At 58.6% G+C, this 11,625-nt stretch overlaps 7 protein-coding genes across 7 annotated transcripts; 2 read left to right on the plus strand and 5 right to left on the minus strand.

Moving 5' to 3' along the window:
• Positions 1-601: 601 nt before the first annotated feature.
• On the minus strand, positions 602-852 carry CcaverHIS019_0309870 (uncharacterized protein; the record flags this gene model as incomplete). The annotated part of the gene is made up of 2 exons (XM_060599494.1): positions 602-771; positions 801-852. 2 exons carry the CDS (start codon positions 850-852, stop codon positions 602-604), a joined length of 222 nt encoding a protein of 73 aa, XP_060456182.1.
• Positions 853-1,302: 450 nt separating this feature from the next.
• CcaverHIS019_0309880 (uncharacterized protein) lies at positions 1,303-3,234 on the minus strand (the record flags this gene model as incomplete). Its single annotated transcript, XM_060599495.1, has 2 exons — positions 1,303-2,845; positions 2,882-3,234. The coding sequence occupies 2 exons, from the start codon at positions 3,232-3,234 to the stop codon at positions 1,303-1,305; spliced, it is 1,896 nt and encodes a 631-aa protein (XP_060456183.1).
• Positions 3,235-4,662: 1,428 nt separating this feature from the next.
• On the minus strand, positions 4,663-5,615 carry CcaverHIS019_0309890 (uncharacterized protein; the record flags this gene model as incomplete). The annotated part of the gene is made up of 4 exons (XM_060599496.1): positions 4,663-4,836; positions 4,928-5,126; positions 5,165-5,529; positions 5,562-5,615. The coding sequence occupies 4 exons, from the start codon at positions 5,613-5,615 to the stop codon at positions 4,663-4,665; spliced, it is 792 nt and encodes a 263-aa protein (XP_060456184.1).
• Positions 5,616-6,440: 825 nt separating this feature from the next.
• CcaverHIS019_0309900 (uncharacterized protein) lies at positions 6,441-7,436 on the minus strand (the record flags this gene model as incomplete). Its single annotated transcript, XM_060599497.1, has 1 exon — positions 6,441-7,436. The coding sequence occupies one exon, from the start codon at positions 7,434-7,436 to the stop codon at positions 6,441-6,443; it is 996 nt and encodes a 331-aa protein (XP_060456185.1).
• A 156-nt stretch (positions 7,437-7,592) lies between these two features.
• Positions 7,593-8,499, plus strand: CcaverHIS019_0309910 (uncharacterized protein; the record flags this gene model as incomplete). The annotated part of the gene is made up of 2 exons (XM_060599498.1): positions 7,593-7,703; positions 7,735-8,499. The coding sequence occupies 2 exons, from the start codon at positions 7,593-7,595 to the stop codon at positions 8,497-8,499; spliced, it is 876 nt and encodes a 291-aa protein (XP_060456186.1).
• Positions 8,500-8,775: 276 nt separating this feature from the next.
• On the plus strand, positions 8,776-9,716 carry CcaverHIS019_0309920 (uncharacterized protein; the record flags this gene model as incomplete). Its single annotated transcript, XM_060599499.1, has 2 exons — positions 8,776-8,889; positions 8,928-9,716. 2 exons carry the CDS (start codon positions 8,776-8,778, stop codon positions 9,714-9,716), a joined length of 903 nt encoding a protein of 300 aa, XP_060456187.1.
• Positions 9,717-9,919: 203 nt separating this feature from the next.
• Positions 9,920-11,620, minus strand: CcaverHIS019_0309930 (uncharacterized protein; the record flags this gene model as incomplete). The annotated part of the gene is made up of 2 exons (XM_060599501.1): positions 9,920-11,262; positions 11,305-11,620. The coding sequence occupies 2 exons, from the start codon at positions 11,618-11,620 to the stop codon at positions 9,920-9,922; spliced, it is 1,659 nt and encodes a 552-aa protein (XP_060456188.1).
• Between the last annotated feature and the right edge of the window lie 5 nt (positions 11,621-11,625).

Genomic DNA, 11,625 nt, shown 5'->3' on the forward strand with positions numbered 1-11,625 from the left:
GGTACTTTCAAAGTTGTGAAGCTGGTCGTGTGCAGGTGTGGTGAGCAATCAGTCATGTTGATGTCCATCCCGAGGCGAGGGCGTGTTGCTTCGGATTCGCATCACTCCTTCAGACACTGTTTGAAACCTTCATCACCAGTTGCAGACACGCATGGTGTGTGTGCCAAGACCACGGTGCGAGAGAGAGTAACATTAACTGTGGCTCCCGCCACTCCCACGCTATTTTGGTGCGAGTAACAAAAACAAATGCTACGTGCGTTCTGAACAACTCGCACCAGCCACTTTGCATCACCCGCACCTCCTTGTTCCCAAATCGCACCCTCGTCAAATACCAACTGCTACTCCGTGTTCCACCCGTCGTCCAGCGACAGAAACTCGAGACACAAGCCACACAAATGCTGGTGGTCGTCGAACAGACTACAATGACCTACTGCCAGCAGAAAGAGAAAGCGCTCTCACCACCTACATTGTTTCCCCAGAGGTCGCCGGCACAGGTGTTCGCCATGGTAAGCAAGTGGATGATGGGGAATGGGGTGGATGATGCAGAGCAATTGGAGTGAGGCGTTAAGAGCAACCTCCTTCCCACCTCGCACCTTTGCGGTTACTTGGTGCGAGGATGTGAGCCTTCAACCTTAGACGGCGGGGCTTCCCCTCGCCAGTCTCGCTTCCATATGGGATACACCTCAATGTCGGACCACGGCTTGTCGGGCACCATCGACCCAAGGCAGTAGAAGCACCAGGTGTGGCTGGGTTGGTACGGGATACACTTGCCTGAGGTTAGCAGCGTGGGAGGGACGTACGGCCAATGTTCCGGTCCCAAAGGTCTCCAATGCAGGGCTTGGGGTCTGGCATGTTCGAGAATGAGATGGTTGATTGGGTTGATGACTTGCGGATGTCCAGAATAAAGAGGTTGTAGCATTCTGCGTCTTCTTGTACCGCTAGCATTACAGTTTGCTGGTGCGAGTGACCGCATTGCCAGGAGGGCATCATCCGTGCCGTTTGAGGAAGGTGAACAACCTCAGTATGACAGGAAGCAGGAGGTGTTCAAGGTGAGGCTGATAGTTTGAACAGCTTGATCGTTCCTGTTTCGAACCTGCGACCCCTTCAGAGGATCAGTATGGAACAGTGCGACCAGTGCGACTTGGCCGTCCAGCTGGGGACAGTACGAGGGGCAACTCGCACTGCCCAACATGTCCCCCTCTATCTCACGTCCCCGCATGTGCCATTACCCTTCTGACATTGAAACTGCTGACAAATCTCGGCTGCTATACAACTGCCACCAACTCCTCTCTCTCCTGTGACTTAGGCGGCCACAGCCACCTCCTGGCCGTCGAACTCGATGCCCTCGAACCGGCCGTTGGTGCGCCAGTCATCAATGTACGCAAAGTACTTGTGCGAGCCGTGGGGGTACCGTCCGCCGTCGAGGCGCTCCTTTTCGCCCTCCTCGTGTCCCTCATTGTTGTAGTAGCCGGGCGTGCACTCTGGTCCGCCGGTGATCTTGTTCGTGTTCGAGAGGATGAGCTTGACCCAGTCATCCTGCGCCTGTACAGACGTCTCGATGACCTTTGTACCGAGTTCCTTCTCCTTCTTGAGCATGGCGGCAATCGTCAAGCCAGCATCGGTGAAATTGCTGGTGACGTTGCTGATGAGCGAGGCGCCCTGGAAGATACCGACGATGAAGAGGTTGGGGAAGTCGCGGACGTGCATGCCCTGGTACGACTTCATACCCTCGCCCCATGCGTCGGAGAGTGCGAGACCGTTGCGGCCGTATACTTCGAGAGCCGAGCGCTTGGTGTACGACGACGAGAACTCGAAGCCAGTGGCGTAGACCAGAACATCGAGCTCGTAGTGTTTGCCATTCGCCCAGACGCCAGTCTCGTCGATACGCTCGACGCCCTGGCCGTCCGTGTCCACCAAGTGGACCGTGGGCCGGTTGAACGTCTCGAGGTACTCGTCGTGGAAGCAGGGCCGTTTGCAGTATTGGCGGTACCAGGCCTTGAGTCCGTCGGCCGTCTTCTTGTCCTTGACGATTTCGTCGGTGCGTGCTCGCACAGCAGTCGTGTACTCGTCATCAGAGAGATGGTACGCCTTGATGTAGTCGGCGAATCCCATCTCGGCTGGGTTCTTGCCGTTCTTAACGGCCTCCTGAATCATGCGTCCAGTGATACGCTTCACACTGTCGGTCCACCCGTCGTGGACGTGGTCAACATCGGCAATGCCCGTAGACATAAGGGTGACAAAGTTGGAGAGCCACTTGGCCTGCCATCCCTTTTCGAGGTTGGCGAACCACTCGGGGTCGATCTCGTGGTTACCACGAACGGCAACGGCACTAGCCGTGCGCTGGAACACGAACAGTTCACCCGAGTCGCGTCCAAGCTGCGGGATACACTGCACAGCCGTGGCACCAGTACCGATGATGCCAACGCGTTTGTCCTTGAGCTTGTCCATGACCTCGTCGTTCCAACCACCGCCCGTCACCTCAAAGTCCCAGCGCGCCGTGTGCATAGCGGGTCGCTTAAACTTCTCCAATCCCTCCACACCCGGAAGGTGGGGCTTGTTGAGCGGACCAGTGCCCATCGCAACATGGGTAGCAGTGAAGTTGTCGCCCTCCTTTGTCTTGACGCGCCACTGCTGGCCCTCTTCCTCCCAAGTGAGGCTCTCGAGATGTGTGCTGAAAAGAGCATGTTCGTACAGCCCGTAGTGCTTGGCAATGCGTTGGGCGTGCGCGAGAATCTCCGGCCCGCGGACGTACTTTGCGCTGGGGCGAGTACCCACCTCCTCAAGGAGCGGAAGGTAGACCATAGCGGCAGTGTCGCACATGGCTCCTGGGAACCGGTTCCAGTACCTGCCGTTAGCCAAGACTTTGCCTATTTCTACGCACCATACTCCTCCAAAGTTGCCTCCCGAATCAAGGATACGCATGTTGTTGAATCCGGCTTCCTTGAGACGCGCACACACGGTGAGCGCGGCAAACCCGCCACCCAAGAACAGGAAGTCGACATGGTCGGACAGCGGCTCGCGCGGCTTGACCTCGGTGTACGGGTCCTTGTCGTCGGACAGCTTGAGGATGCCCTTGAGATCCTTGTACTGCTGCGTGCCGTCGGCGCGGATACGCTTGTCGCGCTCTTCGAGGTACCTGGTGCGGAGGGCGGCACGGTCCTCGTCGGTGACGCCCTCGGCGGGCTTGGTCTGTTCCGGGACGGCCTCTGGGACGGGGATATGCTCGACAGTCATGGTGGATCGGTGGGTTCCAAGCTGTGCTGACGTGACTGTATATAGTTGGGTTCCACCAGGTACGGTTACGGGTGTGAATTGATTGCCGACCGCTTGTCGGCCATGCCCGCGCTCTGGTGCTATCTATCTTCCTCATCTCACTTGTCCTGCTTGCCCGGGCCCCGCTTTCCTGCATTCCACGCCGGGGCCCTATGACTGGGCCCCCATAGTGTCTCGTGAGTGTTGAATGGACCCCACATGCTCCGAATACCGGGGTGAGGCATGCAAGTACAGTACCGCAGCGTAATGTTCTGATCTCAAGTCACGGATGCTGAACTACATCCGTGGACCATCACAGGGCCTTTTAACCACCGCCGGCTGATACATACCGGAAGCAGAGGTCAGAGGTCAGCGGGGGTTGCCGAGCACTGTCGCCAACCTCGTCTCCAACTACTCACGCACAGATGCACAAATACCTCTCTCTCCCTTGATCCAATCTATCATCATCTTGAACTCTGCCGCGGCAGCTGCACTTGAGATCTGACGACGCCTCGATTTTGCCTCACTTGTGCTGGTGGATCTTGTCGTGTCCAACCAACATCCGGAACCAAGACCAAACGGTGGGCATCATGGAGCCCCAACATCGTCTTTGTTTTTACAGCTTGGGTTTACGGATGTCGGCAGGCGGGGCCTTATCAGAAGATGAAGGATCCCCACATTGTGTACGTGCGTGTGCAATCTTGATGGTGGTGCAACTCTCGGCCCGAACTCCACCGATTCACCTACCCCACTCTCTACAATCAGCCTTGCGTCTACTAATCTCATATCACTCTACTGAACCTCCTCACACCCGATGAGATTCGGCGCTGATTGCCCCATCGCCGTCACCACCGCTGAGTGGTTGGTAGCTGATCCCGGCAAGCTGGCCCATTGCACCCCGGACTCCAAGCAATCAAGGTTAGGCGAGAGGTCGATGAGTCGTGTTCACTCGGCCGTGGCGGGAATGCAGCGCCACGTGATATGATTAGATGGTGCTTGTGTTCATTGGAGCCAGGAAGGGTTGAATGCTGTCGCTCCCCCAGGCGTCAGTTAACACTTCCCAACCCCAGTCGCTCTGTAGTGGCTACTTGACAGGTAAAAAGTGCATGGAATACTGGATACAGACGCACAGCAGTGCAGGCATTACCGAGGCCCACCTTGCACTCCACTCTCAGTCCTGCAATGCGTAACCTGCTATCATTGTTGTTCCCATGGGTCCCTGCATGGGAACGTCGAGATGAGGTGTGAGTGGTTGGTATGAGTGTGCAGATGGGTTAATGGCCAATGGTAAGAGGTCACACAAGCTCGAACCTTTCTATGTTCATTCTCGGTCGTTGGGTCATAGCTTACGGAGTAAACAGCACGTGTTGACAGCACCAACCACACACCATTCATCTTTCTTCATCGCTCTCAGAGGCAGGTGTACCCGCCGTCGACAGCCCACGTTGCGCCAGTGACAAACGACGCACCCTCGCTGCACAGGAAGACGGCGACGTCGGCGATCTCCTCGGGCCGCCCGGCACGCTGCATGGGCACGGGAGGCATGTGTGCGAGGTCGCTCTCGACCTGGGCCGTCTGCGTCATCTGGGGTCAGCATGGGTGCGCGCCACCTTTATCCTTATTCTCCGCGTCCCTAAGCCACCCACGGACCCAGCACATCCCATTCCGTACTCACCGGCGTGTCAATGTATCCGGGCGCAATGTTGTTGATGCGAATACCAGCCGCGCTGTACTCGGACGCCGCGGCCTTCGCCATGCCAACCACCGCATGCTTGCTAGCCACGTAACCCGGAAGACCGCCGACACCCACCAGCCCCGCAATCGACGCGATGCCAACAATCGCACCGCGCTGAGCGCGGCGCTCATCCGACGCACTGTCGTAAGCCCAATCCCAACCCAAACCCTAACATACCCCTCGAGAGGCTCTTGCTCCTTCATGACAGCCAGCTGCTCGCGGAGGCAGTAGAACACCCCGCTCTGGTTGACGGCAATGACCTTGTCCCAGTCCTGGTCCGACGACTCGGCCATACGCCCCGGCGTACCGGTGATGCCAGCGCAGTTGACCGCGTAGTCGAGGCGCCCGAACCGCTCGACGGTAGCTTCGACCATGGCCTTGACGGCCCCCGAGTCGGCCACGTTGCACGAAACGGCGAGAATGTCGACGTCGTCGTTCGCGTACTCGGCCTTGAGGGCGTCGAGCTTGTCAGCCTGCAGGTCGGCGCAGGTAAGGCGCTTCACGCCGGCGCGGATGAATGCGCGTGCGGTGGCCTGTCCGATCTTACGTCAGAGTTGAGAGAGAACAAACTCACGCCGGACGCGGCACCGGTGACGAGCGCGACACCCTTCATGGGAGCGAGGAGCATTGTGAGTGTGTTGTGTGAGGGAGGGGGGGGGGGGGGAAGAGAGGGGGTTGCAGAACCTTTACATCCCGATGCGACGTCCTTATACAGTACGAATGGGGCCATTGACAAGGCACAGAGGCTTGAGAACAATAGACGAGGTGTCAACATGCTCTGCGCCTCCAGGGTGAGGGGCGACCTCGGCTGAGTTATTCGCCGGCGCCCGCCATATCCTCAATCTACCCCACGCCACACCCCGCATTTTTGTTGATGAACTGGGGATTGTCATACCTCGGGCCTCTCGATCGCGGCAACAGCATGCCGCGTGCACGGAGGTTTGATATGTTGGTGACCCGGGCCTCTTGGTCTGCATGCTTCTGACCGACGTACCTGTCTAGCTGGTCGCTGTGCCTCAATGGCCTCCAATCGAACTTCGCCGCTGTCCGTCAGTGCCAGCAGCGTCCTGTGGTGAACTGATACGTGAGGCCCCAGCTCAGCTTACTTCCAGCAAACGCTCTGTTCACACCCGCTCTGTCCCCTGTACTGTACATTGGTAGGAGTAGGGTGTCTTGCAAGGGGGGGGGGGGGGGCCTCAGATGCTACGTGTGACGGCGGTCATGGTTCTCCGCGCTAGGCATGTGCGTGAGGACGTAGTGAAGACTCGGGTGACCGGGTCGACCTCCAATGACCGGAAAAGGCATTCTACGGCAATGATTCGAACACGAATTGCGGCTCGCCGCCGCCGCCGGTACTTGTGAGCCTAGTGGATGGTGCGTGCGTGCGCGACACGTTGAATGTTTGCAAGTGCAGCAGATTCTTGAATCCATGTACCTGTCTACAAGGGTGCGCTCACGACTGTCGCCTGAGCGTTTCTTGTACGAGGCGTTCCAGGTCTGCGACAGTGTATCCCGGCCACCCATGGAGCTTCTCCCTCCATTCGGGCGGCACGCTACTGGCGCCATACTTTGCTCCTGCGAGGGCTCCAGCAATGGCAGCGACGGTATCGGTATCGCCGAGCCCCATGACCGCCGCGACGAGGGTTGTGCGCACGTCGTTTCCGACGCGTATGGCGATCCACGCACACTGTAGCGCCGCGACGACCCAGTTATTCAGGCGATAAAAGTCGTTGAACGAGCCTTTCTCCCCCGCATCGATGCGTGCAGCCCACAGATCTCTCCGGTCTGGAGGGAGGTATATCAGCTGGGCTCGGAGGTCGGTTTGGCCCGTGAGGATAGCGTGTCGGATGGCCAGGGACCAGAGCACGGCCGCGTCGCTGGCGTCCGCTTCGTAATGCGTGGTCAGAGCTTGCTTCCTCGCAGCGTTAGCGAGTCGGGGGGCGTCGCCTGCGCCGAGGTATCCGATCGCAAGGGGCCCGACTCGCATCAGACTCCCATTACCTGCGCTGCGCCCGTGCTTGGCATGGACGACGGCCGCCTGCTCCGCCATGGTCGCACTCAGCGGCCGCTGTTGTCGGCCTTGCTGTTCGGCGCGCTGGACGGAGACCACGTGGTCGAAGACGGCCAACGTCTGCCTCCCGATCCCCTTGCCCGCTTCTGGGCCGACCGTGCCCCACTCCAACCATCGGGCGCCAACAAAGTTGAGGCCAGCCTCGGTTCCGACGTCGAGTCCACGAGCACACGCTTCCAGTAGGGGGATTGCCATCGCCGTGTCGTCTGTCCATTCACCCTCTGTCCAGTGCTCGGACGAGGTGAAGCGTACAGGTTCTCCCGCAGCTAGGGCGGCTTGCATGCCATGGTCGTTTTCGTAGGGCGCCCCGAGTGCGTCACCAGCCGCAGAGGCTAGGACGGCGCCGAGTGCACGGTCGTAGATGCTGAGGTCGGTCATGCTTTGGAAGGAACATGCATGCTGAGGTTTGTCTATCTACTCCGGCGTTGGTTCGAACTCTAGAGAGGGCGATGAGGTCATATGGTTTGATGGCTGACGTTGTTCAGGAGTCACCCTCGTCTCTCGCCACTCTCGACCACCACTCAACCATCCACCATGTCCTCCGAAAAATACATAATCATCACGGGCGGGACGAGCGGCATGGGCCTCGAGGCCGCGCGTATCCTCGCCGCCGACCCAACATTGCACATCACCGTTACGGGGCGGGTAAGTCGTCTCGGTTCTGCGCTGATCCCAGACGTCCCCCGGCGACCTTCCTTCAAATGTCGAGTTCGTGAAATGCGACCTAGCAGACCTGGAGGCAGTACGCGCCTTCTGTGCTTCTTGGACGAAGCCGTTGAGCGCCGTCATCCTCAACGCGGGCGTGATGATGGTGGCCCTCTCGCACGTCGGTGAGCTCGAAACAACCTTTGCCATCAACCATGTCGGCAACGCGGCCTTGTTCTTCGGAATCAAGTCCCACCTCCTCCCCGATGCGCGCGTCATCGTCGTGAGTTCCGAGCTGCATAGCACCGAAGTCCGCGCCGGTCCTCATTGGACATCGGCCGCCGAGGTTGCGGTCGCAAACGTCCCCGAAATGGAAGGCGGGATGGTACGGTACGCCAACTCGAAGCTCGCCAACATGTTCTTCTCCCATGCGCTTTCGCGGCGCGCACCCGAGGGATGGACCGTTATTGCATGGACGCCCGGCTTCGTGCCGTCGGGCGGAACACAGCTTTTCCGGGATCGCGGCATGCTTGCCACAGTGGGCATGCCTATCCTAGGAGCGGTTCTAGGCCTGGCAAGTTGGCTGGGACGCCCAACACCGTCGCTGTCCACTGTTCCGCGTAGTGGCAAGGCACTCGCCGAGCTCGTTACGGGTCCCGAGCATAAGGGCGAAAAGGGCGTGTACTACCAGATCGAGAACAAGGGGGAGTCGAGTGCCCAGAGTCGCGACATCGCTCTCCAGGATGACCTGTGGGATTGGACTGTGCGCGAGCTTGGGGTCGACGGTACCTTGTAGGCTGCTTGGCGGTTCCGGTTACTGCTATGCATGTATTAGCGATGTCTGAGGCTAACGCTATCGGAGCGCTTTTCAATTCGCTGACATCACTCCTGTAGTCGCGGACTAGACTGACCCTGCCCTGCGGGTGGCGCCGAGCCGGCACATTGCACATACGTGGTGTGCGGCAGGCCCCACCAGTTGAGCTCCGCTGACCCCAGCTGATGCCAACCAAGCTATAGTGGCATAAACACGGCGCCACGCTCCATCACATCATCTACAGTACTCTTCGCCACCATGTCTTTGCCAGCTTACTACATCGTGACGGGCGGTACGTCCGGCATCGGCCTTGAGGCGGCCAAGGCGATTGCGTCAGCCAAGCCAAACGCCAAGGTCATCATCACTGGGCGGGTGAGTGCTTATCTCGAATGGATTGAGGTTGACATCAGTCCCAGCCGCCCGAGCAACTCCCGGCAAACATCGAGCTGCGCCAATTTGACCTTGGAAACCTGTCCGAGATCAATGCCTTCGTCGACGGTTGGGACCACCCCGTCTCGGCGCTCCTCCTGAATGCCGGGTTGGCGGCGAGTGGCTCGCCAACCTTCATCGACGGGGTGGAGCGCACCTTTGCCGTCAACCATCTGGGCGGAGCAGCACTCTTCTTCGGACTGTACGACAAGGGTTTGATCCCTATCGACGCCCGCATCATCCTCACCAGCAGCGGAATGCATAACCCCGAAATGATCGGCAGTCCCGCCAAGCCGCACTGGACGAATGCTGCTGACGTCGCCTCGGCCAAGGAGAAAGAGGCGCAGAACCCCCAGAATCAGTACAGCAACACCAAACTGGCCAACGTGCTCTGGTCCTATGCCCTGTCGCGGCATTCCGAGGACAAGGGCAAAGAGTGGACGGTGGCCGCGCTCGATCCCGGATTCGTGCCCGCCGGCGGGTCCAAGATATTCCGCGAGAGCGGTGTTATCATGGGCGCAGCGTTGGTCGTCATGAGCTACGTGCCCGGCCTCGTTTCTATGTTGTCGGGTATCACTACGTCTACTTCGGAGCGTAGTGGTAAGGCTCTGGCCGACCTGGCTCTGAGCCCAGGACACAAGGGCGAGAGGATGGCGTATTACAAGGTCGAAAACAAGATCGAGAGCAGCAAGCAGAGCTACGACGTTGGGCTCCAGGACGACTTGTGGGACTGGACCATCCAGAAACTCGGAGTCAAGACCGACTTGTAATCTATTGTTCGACGTATCTGATAGCGCACGTCTGATGGGCACAGGTGATATGCCATGGCTTGGTTCCAGATCTTTTAGTTGCGTTTCAGACGCTGCATTTGACTTGCTCGATACGACTACAACTCTTAACTTGAAACAAAACTCGGCTGTTACCAGACATCCCCTCCCAGACAACGTCATCCCCTCCCAACAACGTCCCTTCATCACCAGTTGATAATCTTGCGGTAGTACGGTGCGCCGCTCTTACGGAACTTCTTGCCCCACTTGAGCATGATGACGTACGTGATGTTGATGACTGTGGCCATCGCGGCAGCTGTCGTGCCGTACACGAGGAATCCGCCGCCGAACGCCCACGGCGTGATGACGTAGTTGAACGCAAACGTGATGGTGAGGGCCATGACAATGACGGCCTGGACGTATGGTCCACAGTGCTGCGTCTCGGCCTGGGGTCCGTTACGGTTCTCCTCGTCGGGCTCGAGAGAATGGAAACTGTCGAACGCGTACGTGAGACTGAGCAGCGTTGCAAGTGGACCCGAGATGGTGAGGACAAACTCGCCGAGCACGAAGACGATCCAGTGCGCACCGTAATACGGTCCCAGTCCAATCATGAGCAGGCCAAAGGGCGCGAGGATGGTTGGGAATATCATGAGCTTGAGTTTATGTTCGGCTTCAGAGATGCCGTGGTTTTTGCGCGCCTGCCAAATTGTAAACTTGTCCACAATATATCCACCCGCAACGGCACCGGGGATGATGGCGATGAGGGGCGAGACAAAAGTCAAGCCCACCATGTTCGGCGCCATATTGTACGGCTCAACACTGAGGACACCAGACGAGAGCGCAACCATGCCGTTGTAGAATACCTGGTAGAGGGCAAAGATGACACCGCACCACCAGATAATTGGCAGCCGGAGCATGGCGAGAGGGTACAGGATACCGCGCCACATGAGGCCGCCTGCATTGGGCGAAATGGTGAGGAGCTTCCAAGGACGCGGTCCTGGCCAAGGAGTAACGAGGCGGTCGTAAGCCTTGACGATATGTTCCGAGTCGATATGGTCGATGGCGACATCGGCAGCCTTTTCATCCACTGGAGCGATGCTGTGGCGCGTGACATTCTTGTCCGTGCCGACCTGGTTGGCAACCTGTTCCTCCGTGATGACGACCGGAGCGGCGACGCGGCGGAAGTTGGTCTCCTCCAGAAAGATGAGGAGGGTGACTGCGACGAGAAGAATTCCACCACTGGCAAAGTATGGGGGTGCTTTCCATCCGAGTCCACTGTAGATGAAACCCGAGAGGATGGGCGAGCCGAGCGCACCACCGTACGTGGCCGCGACGTAGATGCCGAGCGGAAGGCCGCGCTCGTGGTAGAAGAACGTGTCGGTGAGCGAGAGTTCTGGGAGAACGAAGAGCGGGCTCCCGACGAAACCGAGGTACACGCAAGCACCGTACCACTCGCCCAGGGTCTTGATGCGAGTGATCCAGAACGGGTAGCCGGCACATCCAATCATCGAGAGAATGTACACTGGCCGCTTCCCAATACTGAGGGCCACTGGGTATTAGCAAGCAAAAGCAGTGGGTTGAGCATACTCACGCGGTTGGGTCACCAGTTGGAAAATACCCAGGCAGAGATACACGTACCCGACACCCGAGTTGAGGTCGGCAAGGCTGAGCCCCGTCGCCTCACTCACGGGCTCGTAGATGGCAGCGAGACATCCCGTGCAGAAACAAAACGCGACAGTGTAGAAAACGATACACGCGAGTTGGATGCGTTTCCGGCCCGGAGACCAATTGAGTGGATCCTCGGGGTCGGCACTAGGCTCTGGTACGAGTGTAAAGTTGTTTGCGCCGACAATCTCGCCCGACTCGTCGAGAATTCTTGTCGTGCCAGGAACGTCCAAGTCTGTCATGATGA

This window comes from Cutaneotrichosporon cavernicola (assembly GCF_030864355.1).
Source record: "Cutaneotrichosporon cavernicola HIS019 DNA, chromosome: 3".
Lineage (NCBI taxonomy): Eukaryota > Fungi > Basidiomycota > Tremellomycetes > Trichosporonales > Trichosporonaceae > Cutaneotrichosporon > Cutaneotrichosporon cavernicola.